The sequence below is a fragment of the Bidens hawaiensis genome, unplaced genomic scaffold (assembly GCF_021521415.1).
Source record: "Bidens hawaiensis isolate Kalapana, Puna unplaced genomic scaffold, B.hawaiensis_p1.1 tig00018053_1, whole genome shotgun sequence".
Classification (NCBI taxonomy): domain Eukaryota; kingdom Viridiplantae; phylum Streptophyta; class Magnoliopsida; order Asterales; family Asteraceae; genus Bidens; species Bidens hawaiensis.
This window is the reverse complement of record NW_027492728.1, coordinates 115,187-139,702: the sequence shown is the minus strand read 5'-3', so window position 1 is coordinate 139,702 and position 24,516 is coordinate 115,187. Positions and strand designations below refer to the sequence as shown.

General features: G+C 36.0%; 1 protein-coding gene across 1 annotated transcript; it reads right to left on the bottom strand.

Moving 5' to 3' along the window:
- Nucleotides 1-1,995: 1,995 nt before the first annotated feature.
- Nucleotides 1,996-3,212, bottom strand: LOC143555366 (fasciclin-like arabinogalactan protein 9). The gene has a single exon (XM_077044933.1). The coding sequence runs from the start codon at nt 3,001-3,003 to the stop codon at nt 2,263-2,265; it is 741 nt and encodes a 246-aa protein (XP_076901048.1). The 5' UTR covers nt 3,004-3,212; the 3' UTR covers nt 1,996-2,262.
- Nucleotides 3,213-24,516: the final 21,304 nt, after the last annotated feature.

Sequence of the window (24,516 nt, the reverse complement as noted above, 5' to 3'; positions counted from 1 at the left end):
GCAAATAAATTTGTACGTCGTCAAAGTACTTAAAAGAAGGAATTGGACCACGACATCGAGGTTTTAACAAGCAAGTTATCCGATGACAACCCGAGAGTCCAATCTCTAAAAGCAATATGGTAAAATAAAATTTTTGAAAAATACAACATTTAGTCTTATTACTATTTATTATTGTATTTTTTTTAATTTAATGTATTATTTTAATTGTAATGTAGTTTTTATTTATGAGTTTGTTGTACTTTTTTCATTTTAATGTAGTTTTTTAATTATATATATAAATATGTAATGAGTTATTAATTGAAAAAACAAAAAAAATGTAAAAGTGACTAAGCGTCACGTGGCGCGTAATACCCAGGGGTAAGGCATTATGACTACATCACCATAACTCTGACCGGACGCCATCGCCATTTCTAGGTTCGATTAAAGAGAAAGCTTGTCAACAATTTGTATATTTTGTGCCAACTATACATTCTCCTTAATTGCCATTTCTAGTACAAAAACCCCATATGTACGTGATTAACAAAAAAGTGAGCCCCAGATCAAAAGCCTAGTAATAGCAATTTTTCTAGAAAAATTTTCCTCAACGTGGGGTACTAATCGCTCTCCACCCTTACAAGAACTTGATTTCTTTATTTTTTGTTTTCTGAAGCCCACTTTATAAACCAAGAATGATAAGTAGCTCACAGGTGACAGGCTGCAAGAAGTCTATACAAGTATAAAAAATCAATAAAATAAATATACTAATTTCAAGATAAGTTACAAAGAGAGATTAATTGTTAAAGCTAAACTTGCACCATTTTTCCCACTTAGAACATGATCTTACTTCTATTGTTCAACTAAAGGAACAAAGTGTTATACTGTAATACATTCACCAACATGATTTTGATCATTTAAAAAGCCAACACTTTGTTTTTATAAGCAATTTTATTTGCATATAAAGTGATCGTTTATTATACCTTATTTGACCTTTATTGTTCTTGTGCCTTATTGCTTGACCTTTTCTTTCCTTTTGAGTTCGGCTTTCATAATCTACAAGCTCTTTGAACGACACTATAGTACAATTATAACGCTTTGTGATTTAGAAGATAAATAGCTTCTAATCAAAAGCTTGAAAATAGGAGGTTTTGTTCACCAGTTGTGTATATATATATTTGTGAACCGCAAATGCTCGAACACATGGGGATCTCCCTGGCAAGTAGATTACTCTTTCGTCCAAAAGATTGAACATGATAACCCGGCCTACCCATCCAGAACAAAAAGAGGTTTAGTTGTAGTATACGCATTGTGGTTTAGAATGTCTAGTTTTCTATGCCACTCAAGGCAGATATATGATTGTTTACGAGTTTATCTTATTATATCATGACATGTCTTCAACTTTGTAGTACATCTTCGAAGGTATCGTCTTCCTTTGTAAAGAGAAAATCTGAAGTCAACTATGGTGTTAGGTTGTAGTATTCAATGGTTTTAGATTTGATTTTTTTTAATCTTAATTTTATTATTCGAATTCATAATTCATAAATCATAATTAGATTTTGTGAATAACTCAATATCAAGCACATGTTGTGATGAGTTTGATTTAATACCCATGTCCACCCAACTTCTCATCCACGTATCAAACCCTTTCCTGAAAAGGTTTATTGTTCTAAAGTTTCAATTGTTAAAAGTTACCTTATAGGGTAGTCGGAGTGCTTCGAGAAATAACTAAATAACTCGATTGGCATCATTCGGCCACCTCATTAACTATTTACAAGAGTATACCCTAGAATTTGCCAATTTGTCGGAGTGATGTTTCAAACAATCCAGATTACCTGATGCATCTTTCAACACAAAGCAACTGGTTTTACATTCGGGTTCTACTACCTGATTTCTTTAACCTTTTAGTTTACCAAATCAATTGAGACGTTGATGACGAATTACGTGATGTACCCGAAAGGTGCCTTTAGTGGCCTTAGAAAAAGATAAAAAGTTTAGTCATTAATACCGACAAATATGTTATTCTAAAAAGTCTGATAGTTTAAAATGTCTATGATCCATCTTGTGACAGTTGCTTTTAAACAACGAATATTTCATTATTTATATAGTCATCACTGGAAGACATTTTTAAACATTGTACGATCAATCTGCATCATATTATCAAAAGAAAATCTTACCATTATTTTTCACGAATTACACAAAATATAAACACAATATTTCCATTTCCAAGAAAAATAAATAAACAAGAATACGAGTATTCAACAACAAATTAATCCTCAAATAATCACCTCAAAAAAACGCCATGCAGAAGACCACAAACCCTCCAATTAAACCCATCCCATTAATCCCCATCCTTCCACCTCCATTCTTGGAAGGCGAATCCCCATCCGCCGCAGGCGAACTAGGCGCCTTAGCACCGCCTTTCCCCGCCGGTGGAGAAGAGCTAGATGACCCCTCAGGCGCCGGAGCTTGATTAAACTCCAGCGGAATCAACACTTTGTCAACCACGTACACCGCAAAAGGAAAATCCTTTCTCAAGGCATTATTAATCTGCGTCTCCACAGCTCCCGTGGAGACGTTCACTTGGTTTGATCTTCCTGTGAAGTTCAAACCCAAGCTTCCGTGGTCCCCGCCGGCCTGGGTGGGGACCGGGTTGCTGACGTCAACAAGATCCTCCAAGCTGTAGTATTTAGGGAGGACGTGGTATAGCACTAGCTTTACTTTCTTTTCCTCGGACAAGCCGTTAAGGGTGCCCGCGGGAAGGTTTTGGAAAGCGTTGTCGGTGGGGGCGAACAGGGTCATGCCCTGGTTGGAGTTATTGAGCTGGTTTGGTAATTGGTCGAGGACTCGGGTTTGGTTGAGTAGGCGGAGGAAGGCGGTGAACTGCCCGCCTTTGACGAGGATGTCGGTGATGTTAATGGGACCCGAGGGACCAGGTGCGGGTGCCGCGGGTTGGGAGAGGGTGGATGGGAGGAGGAAGACGAGGGTTAGGCTTAGGCTTAGGCTTAGGAGAACGGGAGTGGAAGCCATTGTGATGGTGGTGAGGATGGGTGGTGGTGGGAGATTATATGAGGAGGTTACTAATTGTATGGGGTGGGGTGGGGTGTGTGTTGGAATGAGTTGGCTTTATGATGCAACAGGAATATGTAGGCTGGCTTGTATCATGTATTCAAGATAAGAGTGGTTGCTATTTTTTGTTTCTTTTATTTCAACTTGCAACGCATCTTTTGACTATTTATAAAAATATGCGTTTCATATTTTAAAACTATTTAGGACCTCATTCGGTTTCTTAATCCGGTCAGGCCAGTGGACTGGTAAGCTGGTTAGTTTAATAATCAGTCCGGTTACAAAAGCATTGACTTTTTAAGTAAACATTAAAACTGAAGGTGGAAACGAACCGAGTTAAGTGCAACGTCTAAGATGGAGTTCAGCTTAATATGAAATAGCTCGAGTCTGATTCATTTCAAGTTTTATATGTAAAATGTTTAGAAATTTCACAAGGTCCAAGGCAATTAAGGCTCAACTTGCTTGTTGTTTAACTATTTTACATTTTTTAAGAGTAAAGTGCCATTTTCTTTCTTATGGTTTGACAAATAATGCGAATTTAGTCCAAAAATTTTATTTTTTGCATATCAGCTCTCCACGTTTTCCAGTTCCTGCCAATTACATCCAAATCACTAACCCCGTAAAATTTTATCATTAAGTCAGGGGTATACATGTATTTTCACTCTTTCTTTATTATAATACTTATTTTAGTGAACTGCGGTTTTCGTCCCTCTGGTTCGTCCAAATCTGCAGTTTTAATCAAGTAGTTTCAAATTTGCAATTTTCTTCGCTATGGTTTATTTCACTTGCAATTAAACCCGAATTCCCTAAAATTGTTAAGTCTAGTCATTAAACCCATCAGTGTGCCCTTCACGCGTGGGGCAGTTTTGTTTCCTTTTTCCTAAATACACCCCAGCCCCTCACATGAGGGGGATTGCGAATTAGGACTGAGGTTTATTTGGGGATAAAAACGATAAAACTGATCGTCACATGAGGGGCACACAAATGGGTTAACGACCATATTTAACGAGATTAGGAAATTCGGGTTTAATTGCAAGTGAAATAAAATCACAGGAAAGAAAATTGCAAATTTGAAACTACTGGACTAAAACTGCAGATTTGGACAAACCAGAGGGACGAAAACCGCAGTTCACTGAAATAAGTATTATAATAAATAAAGAGTGAAAAAACATGTCTATCCCTGACTTAACGATAAAATTCGTTGGGTTAGTGATTTGGATGTAATTGGTAGGAACTGAAAAACGTGAAGGGCCTATATGCAAAAAATAAACTTTTTGGACTAAATTCGCATTATTTGTCAAATCACAAGGACAAAAATGACACTTTACTCTATTTTTTAATAAATAAAAACGTGTTATGTTGATTTTGGAAACAACCAACCATTTAAGAATCATAACCAAATATGTTGACAATGGGGATTGCCATTAGTGGTCACTGCTGTCCTCAACTTCTTGCTAAGTGGCCTTCATTATTTGCTCCTCTCCATTTATCTTTCAATTATGATAGACGAATTTGATTCTTAGTGCCCACCAACTATGAAAGTGGTAAGAGACTTGTAACACCCCGTAACCGCAGCGGAAACGTAAACGGGATGCAACAGACACATCTGATATCAACAGCATTGCTTATAAAGAAAACACCACTACATTAATTCACACCATATTACATTGTTCCGAGTTTAGTTATCGTCTAGGCGATAGCACATAAGTTTTACCAACAATACATTAACATAATTAATACAAAAAAGATCATTAAGCTTCTACAAAAAAGCACGCATCGTCAAGCATGTAGCAATTATTCCAGTTTGGGAGTACCTAGAAAGCATGTAAAGAAAACGGGTCAACTACGAATAGTTGGTGAGTTTCACTAATTTAAATAAACAGTGATAAATCATTATCATAATAATATATTAGCGATGTAATTATGCTGAGCCCACAAGTGAAACCTCTGACTATCCACATACAACCCCGTGGCATACTCCGCCCACGAACCTGCCCCAAACCGCTATCTCTAACATTACATAGCAAAATATATATAACAACAAAATAGACATGTGCAACTGGCTGGGAAACATCAGCAAATCCATGCCGGACCAGTTGGGTTTGTCAGACCAATAGTACTATTCACACTCTACCGGCTTTCAGTTAATCACTCGTGTTGCGGGGCCTTACAATGTTAGCAACTCAGACAATTACCATCTTAGTACATTTCCGTACGATTCCCGTACAATAAAATATATATAAATATACGCAAATCCATGCGTTCAGTATGTACTTAACATTTCAGTAGTAACATGCTTCCGCCCCGCGAAAATATTTAAAAACAATTCAGAAAAAGGGGCTCGTGAAACTCACCTTATCGTAAGCAGTAACACAGTACGTGAGCTATTAATCCAGATCTGTAATACGATCCCTAAGTTCGTTACTATACAATCACTATTAATATAACTTTAACCGTGTTAACCGGTACATCTGGGGACACTGTTAACCCAGAACTGTACCCGTTCTGGGGCAATGTTAACCCAGAAACACTTCTTCGGACTCAGATTGTGATATCGTTTAGAGTTCAACAGTCAAAATTACTAATAGTTTGTTTTCCCCGTTTTGCGTGCCAAGCACGGTTATCCGTTTTTACGTTTCAAAAATGAGTTTGGTCACACACGACCCGAAAATAGTTGTTGAATGATAATTTAATTAAATTTGTGAAATTAGAACTCGGTTTAGACGCCCCGGTTGGCCGCGGGACTCGTTTCCGTCTTTAGTGCACCGGAAACTGTTAAATCGGGTAAAATTATTCAAATCATCCGGATTATTTTCGGAGGATTCGTTTTTACTTGTTTAACTCAATTATATGAAAATAGTTCATTTTTAGGGTTTTTATACACCAGTCAGTTCGTTTAGGCGAACTTTACCGGTTTACGCGTTTTAAGCTTTAAAAGTTTGTTTTTATTTTCTTTTTAGCACAAATAATTATCCGTTTAGTCTCGGATGTTGAAATTTTGGACAAATCACTTTTTGACAGTGGGGAATTTTATAAAAATATTTCCAGAATTAATTTTTATATTTAAAATTTATTTATCTATTTTTAAACACCATTTAAACACTAAATATGTCGTAAATACCAAACGATCTTAGAAAAATCCCTAATTTTTCCTGGATGACCCCTGCCATCCCCATAGTCCCCTGTAATTTTTCCAGAACCAAAATCTCTTTTTACATGCCATTTTCACTAAAACCGAGCTAGAAAACCCTAGAACTTGTTTAACCAAAAAGCCTACTTAGACTTCTCCAACTGACCTAAAATTTTGTGTGTGACTTTCACATGTTATAAAGAGCTTATCTGGAAGTTTCCAGAATTTTTCATGATATTTAACTATTTTTCACCATTTTTGGCCAAAACCGAGCATTAAATTCACCAAATATTCATCCTTTGTCCAAAAATTACCAAAATTTCACAGATCTCATATTTTCATGTGTAGATCATCTATGTGAAAGTTCGTAGCCTAACTCTAAACGTATCACAATCTGTCCAAAACACAAACATCATACAAAAACCGAACTACCTTGTGTTTCTAGCTTCAAATCGCAAGGATCTCGCTTTCTAGCCTTTGCTAACAACTAGATACAACACCTACAAGTACAATAACACCACACCAAGCAAGTTACACCCACAATCAAGCCATTTCTTTCATGGTTTCGGTTATGATTTAAAAACAAAGATTTGAACCGTAAAAATTCGTTTTTTTGGTTCGTTTAACTCCTTTCTTGGACCAAGATCCTTTGTATAACCCGTATACATCACTTGATCATGCAAGAATCGGTTTCATCTCGGGTTTTCACCCTTTTTCACTTGAAACCTCATTTTCTTGCAAATAAACTCGAGAAAGGAAGGTGAAAACGTAAATAACTCGATCTTTACCTCGTTGTTCTTGCTACAATTCTCGGTTTTTAGTTCATGAGATTGAGAGGAAATGAAGATTGTTGATTATGTTGTTTAAAAAAATAACAAGGAAAAGGGGTTTTACCCCCTTATTCCGATCGGACCAAAGAAAGGGGTGGGGTGGGACCCACTTCTCCTTTTCTAGCCACACATTTGGATATCAGAGATCTGGATAATGTTGTGGATAATCTGGTTCAGTTCGTTTTTCGGTTAAATGTTTAATTCGGCTTAAAACGAGGCTAAAATGGTCGTTTTCGGCTTAAAAAAAGAAATTTATTTAAAACCGATTTAAAAACTTTAAAAACTTAAACAATGACATTTATTATCTTAAAACATCATATTATTAATAATTGCGCATCTTTTTCGGCTTGATCGATCGTCTCTTGCTTGGTTTGGTATTAAAGGTTTCGTTTAACGTACCGACGTACCATTAAATCGAAATTCTTTTTCTGTGCTTTAATTCACTTATCCCGAAGCTTTAACACTTCGTAAACATCACTAAATATCTTATATCTCGTCTATAATGTAATCCTCGATTCGTTCGGCTTCAATAACCGTTAATCGGTTAATCGTATTTCCAATACGATTAACTGTATAATCGAGTATAATCCGTAGTGTGAATCTGTAACACCCCGTAACCGCAGCGGAAACGTAAACGGGATGCAACAGACACATCTGATATCAACAGCATTGCTTATAAAGAAAACACCACTACATTAATTCACATCATATTACATTGTTCCGAGTTTAGTTATCGTCTAGGCGACAGCACATAAGTTTTACCAATAGTACATTAACATATTTAATACAAAATGATCACTAAGCTTCCACAAAAAGCACGCATCATCAAGCATATAGCACTTATTCCAGTTTGGGAGCACCTAGAAAGCATGGAAAGAAAACGGGTCAACTACGAATAGTTGGTGAGTTTCACAATTTGAATAAACCATGATAAATCCATATCATAATATAATAGTATCGATGTAATTATGCTGAGCCCACAAGCGAAACCTCTGTCTGGGGAAACTGTTAACCCAGTACAGTACTCATTCCGGGGACAATGTTAACCCAGAAACACTTCTAGGGACATCTGGGGACACTGTTAACCCAGTACTGTACCCATTCCGTACAATTCCCGAATAATCAAATATTTATAAATACACGAAAATCCATGCGTTCAGTATGTACTTAAACATTTTATTAGTAACATGCTTTCCGCCCCGGGAAAATATTTGAAAACTATTCAGAAAAAGGGGCTCGTGAAACTCACCTTATCGTAGGCAATTAGGTATCACAGTACACCAGCTAATAGTCCGGATCTGTAATACGATCCCTAAGTTCGTTACTATACAATCACTATTAACATAACTTTAACCGTGTTAACCGGTACATCTGGGGACACCGTTAACCCAGTACTGTAACCGTTCCGGGGGCAATGTTAACCCAGAAACACTTCTCAGGACTCAGATTGTGATATCGTTTAGAGTTCACTAGTCAAAATTACTGTTAGTCGTTTTTTTCCGTTTTGCGTGCCTAGCACGGTTATCCGTTTTTACGTTTCAAAAATGAGTTTGGTCACACACGACCTGAAAATAGTTGTTGACTGATAATTTAATTAAAGTTGTGAATTTAGAGCTCGGTTTAGACTCCCCGATTGGCCGCGGGACCCGTTTCCGTCTTTGGCGTACCGGAAACTGTTAAATCGTTTAAGATTACCCAAATCATCCGAATTATTTTCGGATGATTCATTTTTACTTGTTTAACTCAATTATATGAAAATGGTTCATTTTTAGGGTTTTTAGACACCAGTCAGCACGCTTAGGCGAACTTTACCGGTTTACGCGTTTTAAGCTTTAAAAATTTGTTTTTATCTTCTTTTTAGCACAAATAAATATCCGTTTAATCTCGGATCTTGAAATTTTGTACAAATCACTTTTTGACAGTGGGGATTTTTATAAAAATATTTCCAGAATTAATTTTTATATTTAAAATTTATTTATCTATTTTTAAACACCATTTAAACACTAAATATGTCGTAAATACCAAACCATCTTAGAAAAATACCAAATTTTTCCTGGATTACCCCTGCCATCCACATAGTGCCCTGTAATTTTTCCAGAACCAAAATATCATTTTACATGCCATTTTCACTAAAACCGAGCTAGAAAACCCTAGAACTCGTTTAACCGAAAAGCCTACTTAGACTTCTCCAACTGACCTAAAATTTTGTGTGTGACTTATAAATGTTATAAAAAGCTTATCTGAAATTTTCCAGAATTTTTCATGATATTTAACTATTTTTCACCATTTTTGGCCAAAACCGAGCATTAAATTCACCAAATATTCATCCTTTGTCCAAAAATTACCAAAAATTCACAGAACTCATATTTTCATATATCTAACACCTCTGTAAAATTTCATGACCTAAATCTAAACGAGTCACAATCTGTCCAAAACTTAATCATCACACAAAAACCGAACTACCTTGTGTTTCTAGCTTCAAATCGCAAGGATCTCGCTTTCTAGCCTTTGCTATCAACTAGATACAACACCTACAAGCACAATAACACCACACCAAGCAAATTACACCCACAATCAAGCCATTTCTTTCATGGTTTCGGTTATGATATAAAAACAAAGATTTAAACCGTAAAAATTCGTTTTTGGTTCGTTTATCTCCTTTCTTGGACCAAGATCCCTTGTATAACCCGTATACATCACTTGATCATGCAAGAATCGGTTTCATCTCGGGTTTTCACCCTTTTTCACTTGAAACCTCATTTTCTTGCAATAAAACTCGAGAAACGAAGATGAACACGTGAATATCTCGATCATTACCTTGTTTTTCTTGCTAGAACTCTCGGTTTTTGGATGAAATTGTTGAGAGAATTGGTGGATTGTTGAATGTGTTGGTGTAAAAAAGAAAAATGGAATGGGGTAACACCCCTTAATTCCGATCGGCATCATGGAGGGGTGGGGTGGGACCCACCTCTTCATTTGTGGCCACTCATTTGGATATCTGTAATCTGGATAATGTTTTGGATAATCTGGTTCAGTTCGTTTTTCGGTTAAATGTCTAATTTGGCTTAAAACGAGGCTAAAACGGTCGTTTTTCGGCTAAAAAATGAAATTTATATAAAACCGATTTAAAAACATTAAAAACTTAAACCATGACATTTATTGACTTGAAACATCATATTATTAATAATTGTGCATCTTTTTCGGCTTGATCGATCGTCTCTTGCTTGGTTTGGTATTAAAGGTTTCGTTTAACGTACCGACGTACCATTAATCGAAATTTCTTTTTCTGTGCTTTAATTCACTTATCCCGAAGCTTTAACACTTCGTAAACATCACTAAATATTATGTATCTCGTCTATAATGTATCCTCGATTCTTTCGGGTTTCAATAATCGTTCATCGGTTAATCGTATTTCCAATACGATTAACTGTATAATCGAGTATAATCCGTACTGTGAATCATACATACTTGTATAAACACATTATAATTCACATATTCATTATTAAATAACACATCAATAGTATATACCGGTTAGGGTATACCTGATTCTGCCGGAATCGTTACAGAATCATACATACTCGTATAAACGCATTATAATTCATATATTCATTATCAAATAACACATAAATAGTATATACCGGCTAGGGTATACCTGAATTTGCCGGAATCGTTACAAGACTTGCATAGATTTTACATTTCTCTTTGGTGATGTGGTAAAAGTTTGGTTTTACGTATCTCTTTGGTTATATGGTAAAATTTTTACCCTTTAACTAACATTTTCTTACTTAAATAAACAGTAAGATAAAAGAGAGAGTCAACAAAGTCAAATAATGTTGGGTCAACTTAAAGCCACACCATATTTTAAACTTTCGCAAAAGATACCGGCTAGCGTGACTTATTGGGAATCAAAACATGGTTTGGACGTTCATCAGGGCTTATTAATTGTTGTGGGTCAATTTAATGATTTGGGATCTCTAATTCTCAGGATTCCTAGTCATTCCGGGATCCTTGTCGAGATTCCTGATTTCAAGGATTCTGAGTACTAACGGTTTATTTGATCTTGGCTTTGACTTATTCTTATAGCTGAATATTGATAACTTAATTCACGTTAAAGACTCACTAAATAGCTGAAGAAAAACGTGTGAAAAAGATGTATAACAGATAGGAGTGCTGACCAAGTAAAGACCTATTAATCAGGCGGGATCCTCGAAACAATTATTGATATTTTATCAGATATTAATTATGATTGTTGTAGACTTGTTCAACACTTAAGACTTGGTAGCTAGCTGATAAAAAACGTGTTGATAACATCCTCCACGACTTGGAGTGGAGAACAAGTTAAAGACCAGATTAATAGGAAAGTAATTGTTTAGCTTTATTATAAATAGAGGCTTTGTTGATCTATTTAGGCACACGTCTCACACACTCTGAACACTTTCTGTAATTACTAGCTTCGATCAACACTTGCTCTTGATCTGTAATCACTTTTTCCTAATCAATAACTTGAGGCAGGGGATAATTTTCCCCTTCCGAGGATCCTTACCGGGATCTAAGGTTTTCCTCGCTACATCTCTATGTCACCCATTTATTTTTACCGTATCTACTTACCGAGTTGAAGAACACACTACCTCACTTAACGAATTTTTTTAATTATTGCTTTGGTAATTTTTACCAAAACAGTTTGGCGCCCACTGTGGGGCAAGTGGTGTTTTTCATCTTCAAATCCATCCTTAAACATGTTTTGTTGGGTCTAAAGATTTGATAAGGAAAGATTGGAATCTTTTCAACCTCCCCAAGAAATGCGAAGTATGGAACTCGAGCAAACTCAAGCACTTCGAGTAAGGTTTTACTATTTCGAGCAAGATATCTTAATCGAGTAACGTTATCTTCTAGATTTCTTCCAAGTCCTTGTTTCGAGCAAACTGTACTTTATCGAGCAAAGTTGTTCTTCTATCAAGCAATGTTTGTGTCCGAGCAAACCCCTAATATATCTAAGCTTAAACTATGATTACAAGTAAAATGGTGGGTCGAGCAAGGATAAATAATTGTGAATCTCAAGTATTCTTGTAGGGAATTATTGAAAATTGTTCTAAGTCTTACTCCAAGAAAAAGTTCAATCTCGAGCAAGCTACAGTGCACGAGTATACTTAGTTTGCTCAAATAAGACTAAGTTAAAGATTGAAGAGATTCCAACAAGAACTAATTTGCTCGTGGGATATTTCCCAGCAAAGTTTGGTTGTATCATGAAAATTGAAGTCTAATTAAGAAGAATATTTTCTTAGGAAAATATCGTAAGTAAAGTCTACTCGAGGAAATGCTCCAAACACACTCGAGGACTACCAGGTCTGCTCGATATGGAATATGTTTACTCGAAGACATGTTTGACACTTGCAAATATTTTGAGAACGATTAGGCAATGCTTAGGGTTTCTAGAAGGTGTCAGGTGCCTACAAATATAATGTTTTTGTCACATTGTTGGACACACCTTGAATAGGCCTCACACACCTACCTGAATTGTACGGACAGCCGCACCTGACCATCTACACCTGGAAACAATAAAATTTTCCGTTGTATTCAATGAGTGTTCTTATAATGGAAACCTTTTGAGTGATATTGTGTGTTTTGTTCTTGCTTTACTTTCTAATTTAGTAACCTCCCAAGTATAGCTGATTCTGCCGGCTACATTTGGAGGTCTTCAACAATATTGTGTTTCATGTTCCTTGTTCGACTATCCTAACCGTGTCACGAAATCTGGTCTTGACAAGTGGTATCAGAGCTGTGTGAGCTCGTTGAAGACCAATTAGTTGATGCGTGTTGTGATTATTTGAAGATCTGTTAGATTTGAGGGGTATTTTTGAAGATTGAAGGCAATGACGTCGGCAAACCACTGTTCCATTGGAGAGTGACGCTACCTAATTTGTTTTCTTTATTTTAGCTTAAGATATACAAGTTTAAGAGGTTTAAAAGTAATCTATTCCTAGAGCTACACTTATTTGATCATTATTTAGTCTAGATCTTGGTCAGAATCCAATTATCATTTGTTCCAGATCTAAAGATTTCTCTTCAGATATAAACTTTTTCAAGGTTTTTTTTTTCAGAAGTATTCCTAAATTTGAAGTAATTTTTGTTTAAATTTCAGTCTTTAAAATTTCATAATCAAAAATCACAAGAGTATATCCGGTTGCCTCTACACCTGTTTCAAGTCAAACCAGTTAAGCAAGGTTCATTGTTTAAATGACTGAAGATGGTGATACATCCTCTGTTGCAAGTGGACAAGCTCCTTATGTGCCTAGTAATGCTCCTCAAAGTAGTGAATATTAAGCATTGTTCTCCATGTTCATAGAATCCTATAATGCATTTGTTGCTTAAACTTTGATCCACACCAGTGTAGTTCAAGAAGACCTTGAACAAATTGATGTAGATGATCTTGAGGACATGGATCTTAAATGGCAGGCAACTATGTTGGCACTTAGAAGCAAAAGGCTATACAATAGAACATGAAGAGCAACCTTTTCTGGTCCCAATGGTAGAATTTGTTTTGATAAATCAAAGGCCATATGCTACAATTGTCAACAGCCAGGTCACTTTGCCAGAGAATGTAACCAACCAAGACAATTTCAAGTTAATCAGACTTAATTCTATCAGAATACGAACCAACAAAACTATCTACCAAGATATCAACGCCTAAACCAAAACCCATACCCTTTTCAAAGACAATACCAAAACAACCTACAACCTCCTCAAAACCAACAAATCGTTCCCCAACAACTGTGACATTTGTCATTTTTATTTGTATTTGTTAACCCGATCCGTTAGTCGTTTCAATGTATTCTTATTTATCGTTTATCAATAATATATTGTTCTCGATGAACTACGATTATTTAAAGTCCCTATTTACACGAGTTCCAAACTATGCGGGTATCATTTAAAAATTATTCAAGTTTATTAACTTTTATCCCATTTATAAAACATTTTAATGTACAAGGTTTAAAGAGTAAATATATTTAAAATTCTAAGTTAAAATATCTTGATACTTGAGGAGCCAGAAGTGAAAATATGATTTAAAATATGTTATTTTATTCTAAACTAACCCATCCCCCCTGTTTAAAATATATTATTTTATTATAAATGTTTGGAATTTTTCACTTTCTTGTATTTCTTATTTAGAACTTGTGTACTGCCTTTAAATAAATTAATGATAATATTGTCACTTGTCGGTCCCGTATATCTCACTTAATCTCTCACTCACTCACTATCGTAACCCACACGAACGTGTCAACAAGAAAGTTACGACATACTGTTTTTGTGAAAAACAAAGAATATTAACCAAAATAAAGATAACCGTCAAATCAAATATTCGCTCTGTGTCCGTTGTTTTCATAGGCGTACCCTAAAGTTTCCTTTTATAGGCCTACACTGACACCTGACATTCCTTCTAGAAATCCTAATGATTGATACTAAACATATTCAAACATATTACAAAAGTTACTAAGTGTAAAACAGGTCTTCGAGTAAGCTTTGCAACTTTTGTCTTTACTGAGCAGACCTGATAACCATAAAGTGTGCTGGGGAACAGTTCTCCGAGTATTTACTTAGAATATTTTCCTTATATCAAACTTTACTCGATATATATCCTACGAGTAAACTTGTTCTTCAGAGACCCCTTCAACCTTTTGTTACTTAACTTATGTGAACAACTTCAAGTGTGCTGGTGACACCATAGCTTGATCGAGGTTAAACCTTGCTTGTTAGAAGTCCTTAAGTAATTTCTTTATCAATTTCCTTCAAGCTTGATGGGACCACTATTTATTATGAATAAACCTTGCTCGATCCACCAAAATACTTGGTTTTAGCTTGGTTTAGTCAAGAGTTTGCTCTTAAACAAACCTTGCTTAACTTGAAGAAAAACCTTGCTTGATGAAGTGTAGTTTGCTCGAACTTATAATTAAGAAGAATTCTAGAAGATAACTTTGCTCGAGGAGCAAAATACCTTGCTTGACTAAGTTTAGGCTTGCTCGGATGCCTAAGTGTGCTCGGATTTCATACTTAGCCATTTTCCAAGGAGGTTGAGAAGATTCCAATCTTCCTTAAGTCTTTTCTCATCCCAATAATCTCCCCTAGATTGGAACACACTCAGCTGCACCAAACCACCTTTTGGTTACATACAATTTTCAAAATACACATAAAAAAATTTTAGAAAGGAAAAATTACATAACTTAATGAAAAATTTACATATGAGAATTCTGTCACAAGGACAGTACAAATCAAACTAAAACAAAAAAAAAGAAGTGTCTTCAGTGTCTTGAACTTGTAGCTTCTTTTCTTCTATCATGTTTGACTGCAGCAGCTTTCTCTTTGAACAAGAAGATCTCCCTGTGGTGTGGATGTTGAGAGGGCATATTCCATATGATTATATCCACCAAATCCTCCACATGAAGAAATTCCAGATCTGTGTCGAGTTCAATGATGCCCAGGGCCAGTCCATCATAATTTTTTATACTTCAAGTTCTTTATCGGTCAGGAATCATGTAATCATTTCTCTTTGTAACCATTCACCAAAAATTTCATCATGCCTTTTTATGGCCTCCTTAGTAGATTCATCAACAAATAACACCTCATCACTTGATTGAATTTTCTTCATTTTTAGAGGTTGCACTTGTTCTTCATTCTCTGTAACTGCTTTTCCTTTCAACCTTCTATTTTCCTCATCAATAGATTCAGGTTTTGATGGACCCATTTCCCTCACCACAATCGGTTCATTGTGAAAGTTATCAATCTCATCAAAAAGTTCATTCAGATCCTCATCCACTGTTTTGTCTTTCTCAACCTCCTTTTCTTTTTCCACTACTAACAAAGATTCAACATTGTCAAATTCTCCAAACAGGATATCAAGATCATCCTTATTATTCACATTCTCCATATTATCATCCTCCTTCTCAACAACCTCCTCCTCATCTTCATTTACTTCAATATTTTCAATATTTTCATCAACCACCCTCTCATTCTCATTCTCTTCAGTATTGTCCACCACCATGTCATCATTATAATTCACATTATAGTCTTGCACCACTTCATCAGACACATCTGCTTCATACCCCCGTCATCTCTCTCTTCCTCTTCATCCTCATCCTCCTCACTTCCATAAAGATCAACTAGTGACTTTAACACATCATCATTAGTACCAGATTCAGGAAAATTCTCCCCCTGGTTTGGTGCAGCTAAGGTCTTCTCAACCTCACTGACCTGGGATTGAATTTTTAACAAAGCCTGGTCTAGTTGGGCTTATAACTCAATATTTCTCTTCTTCAGCTCCTCATTCTCCCTCAAAGTACAGTTCTCAAGTAACACATCCATATGCCTGTCAGATAGTCTAAAATTGGCATCAAGGGAAGGGGAGTTGATTGGTGATATGGGAAATGGGTCAAAATTTTGGGTTTGGATTGGTTCATGAGGTGGGCATTCTATGATGTTTGTGCTGGTTGAGGGTAATGGGTTTCTGGTTCTTATTGTAGGAGTGTGTGTGTGTGTGGATAATTTGGAAAGTTGATATATGTGGTTGGTCAGTTGTTTGTGAATGGGTTGGGGATTGATGTCGTGTGTTGGGTTGGTTTATTAGGTGGGCTGGTACATATTCAGGGATGTAAGGTTCATGTGCAGGTTGAATAGGGATTAGCTTTTGGGTTGGTGAGTGGGTTTGGGTTAATGGTTGGTTTAATGGTTGGGTTTGGGAATGTGTTTGTGGTGAAGTTGGTGGGGATGGAATATATGGATAATGGGCCTGGTATTGGGGTGGTGATTGGTCTTGGGGTGAGGTGGGTGGTGTAGGAATGGGTTGGTTTGATGTCTCCCCCTGAACCACATTTGTATCCACAACATTTACATTTTCAACATTCTGCTCTTCCACAACAATCTGATCACCATTAACATCATCTCCAGCATCATTTCCATCATCTCCACCATCAACATCATCATCCTCATCAGATTCATCATCATCCTCACTTTCTTCCTCCTCAGAAGTCACTCAAGGTGACTCTGGCACCCCCATAATCTCCAAATCATTATTAACTAACCAAGGAAGAATGTCAAATTCAACTACAGAGTTGAAGTTACTTGTAGCTGCCAACCTTGCTATTCTTCTGTATACATTTGGATCTTGTAAAGAAAGTGTTGTTCCCATGGTTGGTAAATCTGGGAATTAAATATTAAAAATTATTTACAGAAATCTTGGATAGACTAAAAATATATCATCCCTATCTTTCCTCAAATTAGTCACCAAACCTTCAAATATATGTCTTGAAAAATTGAAAGGCTGGTTATAAACGACAGCAACAGTGGCATTGGCTATCTCCCTGCTCATCAGGGTCCATGTACCCCTCCTGGGTGTAAAGCCTTGTATAATGCGGTGGGTTAAAAATCTGTATAGGTTGGGAAACATCCCCTTCTTAAACTGTCCCTCACGGACATCTCCCTAATATCCCATTGTTTCTTGAAAAGTTATTAATAATCTTTGGGTAGAAAAATGTATGGGAGCAACCACATCATCATGCAATTGGAGACTGGCCCTTATAAGATTCTCCGTTATTTCAATATCATGGCCTGCCACCGTGGCCTCTATACGTCTTCCATTATTATCATCTTCCAACTGGGCCGAATTCCAGAAATTCAGTTGATGATTTCTGTATAGTATTGGACTTTCAGTCAGTGAAAAGTGAAGATTAGACCGCATCATCCATCTAATCATCAATCGACATATCTATTATCATCGGTAACTTGTAGAAGAGCACACACATTATGCTTTTTGTCGAACGGATACGTCATACTTGTACAGACATAGACACGAACACATTCAAAGAAACGATTAGTCATTAAAGTTCATTGCTTTAACATGCATTTAAGTTATAATTTGAAGGAGAAATGAAAGATAGTCTTTAAGAACCTGTTCTTCGACAAATTGATAACCTACACATAAAACAAAGATATCAGTAAACATTAAACTAAAACCCTAAACCCACACAATGAGTGTCGGAAATCATTCAGTTGAAGCTTACCGAGTCGGATTAAGTTGGATGACCAATTTAGGTTCAGATTAAAAACAAACGATTGGTATTCTCGGTAGCGAGCAAGTCGGCAATAATGTAAATAGGAAAGAGGGAAAAAGGTGAAATGAAGATTTTTCTAAGTCCCCCTTTTATAGTGTACATTTGCAAATCTGAAAGTGAGTTTTAAATGAATTTTGTCATTTTGCAAATGAATTCTGCCAAAAACTCATTTTTAAATTTACCATTATAAAGCTTGCTCGATAAAGTACATTTTCAAAAGCTTGCTCGTACCCAGAGTGTGCTCAGGTATTTTAAAGTAATTTAAAAATAAACTAAGTGGATAAAATGAAGGAAGCTTACTCGAATATACAAGATTGCTCGAGAACTAAATCACAAGTTAAATAATCAAGTATAATTCATCAAATATGCAACCTTACTCGGAATAAATAAAGAATCCAAAAATAATAACTTAGTAATATTTCTTATTTGTCAACCTTACTCGAATACCTTATTCTCATTAACCTTACTCGATTATACTTAGACAAGTTAAGAAATAACAGATATCAGATATATTCACACAAGTATACTCGAAAATAGAGTTTACTCGACAATACTTCAAAAGTTCATAGTATGCTTGAGAAGACTTGTTATAATTAAAAACACGTATGCTCAAAGCATAAAGTATACTCGTGGAGTAAAGATTGCTCGAAAGCACTTGAAATTTGCAAGTATGCTTGGAGAAACACTTGTACTATTGTAGGAATAACTAATTGTGCTCAAATCATGAAGTTTTCTCGAGAAACGACATTTACTCGAAAACACTTGCAATTTCAGAAAATATTACGTAATACAATGAAGTATGCTTGATAAATACCCATATCAACTAGAACAACCAAGTTACTCGAAACAAGTATTTAAAGAATATTCATACATATATCACATATTCATCAAGTGTGCTTGATAAAGACAACTTTCTATTCATCCAAATTTACTCGAAAGTATATAATCATCAAAGTGTACTTGAAAATACATGAATAATTCTCTTAAGGACAAATAAGTATCAAGTATGCTTGAATGAGTTAAACTTCAAATAAAGACACCTAAGTTTACTCGAAACTTTGAAAACATCAATGCTTACTCGAAAATAGATATGCAGACATATTCAAGGTAAAATGCAACACTTTTTGACTTAAACTTTTCATAAAGCAGTTTTCTCGTTAAATCTCAGAGTTTAAAAGAAAATGGTGCATTATGAGATCAAATTTCAGTTATTTCCTTCCAAATCTTTTTCTCTTTTCTAAAAAGATCTCAACATGGGATCATATGGATTAAGTCACCTTTCAATACTTCATTCTCAGCATTATTATGACAGACCAGGCAAGTTAACAGTAGGTCTAGACTTAGCATGATTTTCATTACTTATTGGTGATATGCTTAGAGTTCAATTAGCTTGCATAATACAAAAATGGATAACACTTATTGCAGTATGATGTCCTATATCTCTTCTCAAAGCTTATTTGGCTTTCCCCAGATCACCCCAAATTGACTTCAAACCCTTGATATTTGGTCAAAATATTTTTATGAAAGAACATTTAAATTTTCTTTATGAACTTTTCTTTTCAAAACTTCAAACATATTGAGGTTGAACGTTGGACTTACATGTCACGCAGTTTGGACTTACAGGTCTTTCATTCAAGGTGTCAAAGGACTTATATTGATGCCCCACCTTTGTAGTTCTAAAATTAACCCTCATGTTTGCATTTCTTTGAAAATTTGTGAACATATTTCAACTTTTGGTTGATTATAATAATTTTCTCACATTTTTTCTTTGTCATATACATAAGATGCTTCATTTTTGGTGACCAAATACCAACAGGCTCGTGTATGACTGTGTAATCACTTTTTTGCCTATCATTCAGAGAGATTTATCTTGAAACATACATGTTCAACAATGTATCTCCACATTAAGTTTAGCATTTTCATTATGTTTATATCGCCTCAGTTTTTACACATCATGGAAAGCAATCATACATATTAATGACTGCACTAATAGTCTTTTTAGCCTATTAAATCTATATGATTGGTATAAATAATCAATTTACTATCATTTCCCAAAAGGTTGGATCAATTTTCATTGAAAACCTTTTGAGCTTCTACAAAGCTTTGAACGGAATAATCTTATCATATCTCAACACCATTAACTTGCTCAGTTTGTCAAAAATGTTTTTGTGAAATTTTCTTGAAAGATATTCATTTGAGCATGCAGTCTTAACAAAAAAGCAGAATTTTTGACACAAGAAAAAGGTAACATAATCAAGAATAATCAAAACACGAGTGACATGAATTAACAGAAGCCGACTTAACATAATGTTCAACCAAGACTAATTATGCAAACTTTGTCCTGTTTAAACACATCATCACACCAGATTATTCAATAGATTCAAATATATCAGATAAGCACATGGATTCATCATTTCAAATCATAGGCAAACACACTTATCAAGATATTATAAGCAATCACTTCAATCAAACCTAAGTATCATAGACACCTAAGTCACATAAATTGTCATTCAAAGCACATAACAGTTAGAATTCACATAATCAAGCACATAAACACTACTTTCACTCACAATACCATAATAATAATCAGTTAGCATAGTGAGCACATGTCATTAATCAGACTTCATCAGAGTTGATCATTCCCAAAAATTTCAGGAGAAAGTGAAATCTAGTTTTATCTAGTAGCTTGGTGAAAAAATCTGCCAAGTTGTCACTAGTATCAACTCTTTTAATTTCAATAAGACCTTTCTAACTGCAATCTCTAATGAAACGATGTCTGATTTCAATGTGCTTGGTCTTAGATTGTTGGATTGGGTTTTTAACTATGAACAAAGCAACAGTATTGTCAATAAGGATAAGAGTGTTCAAGTAATTCAATCAATAGTCCAGCAGTTGATTCTAAATCCAAAGGACGTATGCACAGCAAGCAGATACAACAATGTACTCAGCTTCAGCAGTAGAGATTGACACAGTAGTTTGCTTCTTGCATTGCCATGACACCAGCCTGTCTCCAAGAAATTGACATCCACCAGATGTAGATTTCCTACTCATGTTGCAGCAATCATAGTCACTATCAGTGTAAGCAAGTAGATCAAAGGCATGGTTCTTTGGATACCATATCCCCAAATCAGGCTTCCCCTTCAAATATCTAAAGATCCTCTTGATAGCAGTATATGAGACACTTTTGGACGTGATTGGAATCTTGCACACACACAAACAACAAACATAATGTTCGGCCTTGAAGCAGTCAGGTACATTAGTGATCCAATCTTTGCTCTGTATTCATGTTCATCAACATGCTCCTCCTTTTCATCAGCTATCATCTTCTCATGGGTGTCTATAGGAGTAGAAGCAGTCTTCAAGTCTTGACATTTGAACTTGTTCAATATGTCTTGTACATACTTTGATTGACAAATGAATATACCATCCTTCTTTTGTTGAACTTGCAATCCCAGAAAGAAAATAATTTCTCCCATTGAGCTCATGCAGTACTTAGAGTCATCACTTCCTCAAACTCCAAACACATATGTTCATTTGTAGACCCAAAGATGATATCATCAACATGCACTTGAATAAGCAGCAAATATCTTCCTCTTTTATTGTAAAAGAGGGTCTTATCAATGGCTCCCCTTTGAAAACCATTCACAAGAAAGTGGTTTGATAACTCATCATACCAAGCTCTTGGAGCTTGATGTTATCCATATAGAGCTTTATTCAACTTATATACTCTATTTGGAAACTCAGGATCCTCAAAACCTGGAGGTTGAGACACATACACCTCCTCTTAAGTCTTTCAATTTATGAAAGCAGATTTGACATCCATTTGAGATACTCTAATGTTCATGGAAGCAGCATAATCTAAGAAAATTCTGATTGCTTCTAGCTTGCCACTGGTGCAAACACTTCTTCAAAATCAATTCCTTCTTCTTGTAAGCATCCTAGTGCAACTAGTTGTTGGGCCTAGACTAATTGGTTTGTACTTAGTTGTTGGGATATGTATGTATACCGAGAACCTTATGGATCTCAGTGGGCTTTGGGCTATTGTTGGGCTAGTTAGTTGGTTACTCTATATATAGTTCACTTGTATAGGGTTTTTGGTTGTTCGTTCATACAGTATTTTGGCTATTCACCTTGTTATAGTAAATGAGTATTGTATCGTGCTTAAGCACCTGACGTTTAATATAACGTGTGTTTTGAAGCATTCCCGTGTGTTTTACGTGTTCTTATTCAGTGTTCTTGAATCATCTTGTGTTGGATTTCCGCACCAACATCAAGATCCATTGATATCATATTGAAGGATCCGTATTGGACCTTACAATTGGCATCAGAGCCTTAGACCTATTCAGGTTCGTTATTGTAATATCAAGGACTCAAGATCTTAGTTTCTTGGTGGTTTGGTTGTATTTTCCGGTGAACTGTTGTTCGGAGAAGAGAAAGATTTGTTTTGGTGAAAGATTGTTTTTTGGTTTGGAAACAAATCAAATTCCAGAATTCTCGGGAGTTTGTTACAGTCAAAATCTGAAAGATTTCTGGTTCTCGGTTTAAATCAAGTGTTTTCGGCTACATTTAAGTGTTTTCGGCTACATTTGAGTGTTTTCGGCTACATTTAAGGGTTTTCGGCTAAAACTAGTTCTCTGTTAATCACAATACCAGTTCTCGGTCAAAGATTGGTAGTTCTCGGTCAAGAACCAGTGTTCTCGGTCAACGTATTAAGTTCTCGGTCAACAACCCTGGTTCTCTGTCCACGTGTGCTCTTCTCGGTCAACGATTCTAGTTCTCGGTCAACATATCCTGTGAACTCAGGGGGCCTGATCAATATGATTTAGGCTTTTTGTGTATTGGACCATACAACTGGACCTTAAAATTGTTTTGATCTAAACTTCACTTGGACTAGACTGTTTAAAATGGATCAATTAAGTAATATTAATGGGTCATCTAATGCATCACTTCATCAGGAGTTGGATTCCATCATGGAGACCACTTCTTGCGTGCCCCGTCTGCTGTCTCACGAGGGGTTTAGCGAGTGGAAGTTCATTTCGAAATATATTCTAAAATGAAAGATTCTAAAATATGGAGAAGCATAGTCAGAGGTCTCCAAGTCATCACTTACTAGAAGGAAAACTCTACTGAAATTGCCGTGAAGCCTGCTACTATGTATGATGATGAGGATCTTGTTAGAATGGAAGAATATGAAAAGGCTCTCTCAACCTTGACTACACTCTCACCTGAGATTTCCCTAGGTTTTAGAGAACTACAATCAGCTAAAGAACTGTGGGAAGCCCTGATTGAGGTGTATGAAGGAAACGAAGATATGAAAAGAAGTTATCAAGATCTACTAAGACAGAAATTCAACATGTTTAATCATGTTCTGGGAGAATCATTAGAAACTCAGCTTCAAAGGTTCATTGCTCTTGTGACTGAAATGAGATCTTCTGGCATCAACTTAACAACTGCTGAAACTAACAACAAGTTGGTGAACTCATTACCTCAAAGTTGGGACATGAACATTGCTGTCATTAAGAAGACTAAAGACCTCAACAAGTTGACACTGTCTGAGGTTATGGCCATCATCAAAGCATGTGACATGGACGACAAGCAGCGTGCTATTAACCATGCAAACTCCTACAGTGCAGCCGGTTACAATGTTCCTTCTAACAATGCTCTCATCTTCCAATATAGTTTCTCCATGTTCAAGGCCACTCAGGGAAAACAGAAATTTCCACCTCAACCAAACTTCTCCATGTTTAAGTCTACTCAAGGTCAGGGTCAATATTCTCATGTCTCACCACAACCTGCACCAGTTTTCTTTGCTAAACCTGGTCAATCTATCGCTAGCGCTCAGTCGTCCGGTGTTTCTCCAAGTCAGAATCTCAGTTAGACGCCCGTTATTTCAAAAGAAACTCAAGAGAACATCACGTTAATGGAGGGATTCATGAACTTTTACAATGCTTTCCTTGCTGGAGATTTGGTTCATCCCGTAGTGGCTGCCGAACTTGATCAAATTCATCCTAATGATGTAGAGGAAGTGGATATCTCTTGGCAAATCTCCATGGCAGTGTTTCGGGCCAAGAAATTTACTAAGAGAACTAAAAGAAATAATTGGAACATGCCAAATAATCAGAAGGTGGGTTTTAACAAAGACACTCTGAGGTGCTATAACTGCCACGAGCCAGGTCACTTTTCTCGTGAGTGCACCAATCCAGCCAAAGAAGGAAAAATGGAAAGGGCACTGGTTCCCATGGTTAATCCTAGAGGAGAAGCTGGAAGTAGCTCAAGTGATGGTGAAAGGGGTATGGTTGCTCAACAATTCTCATGGACTGATCAGATGGCTGCTCTCAACTTCAACAGTCAAACTGCTAATTTTGCTTATGTGCAAAGGATTGAAGAGGAAAATGCTACTGAGGAACAAGTCAAGGAA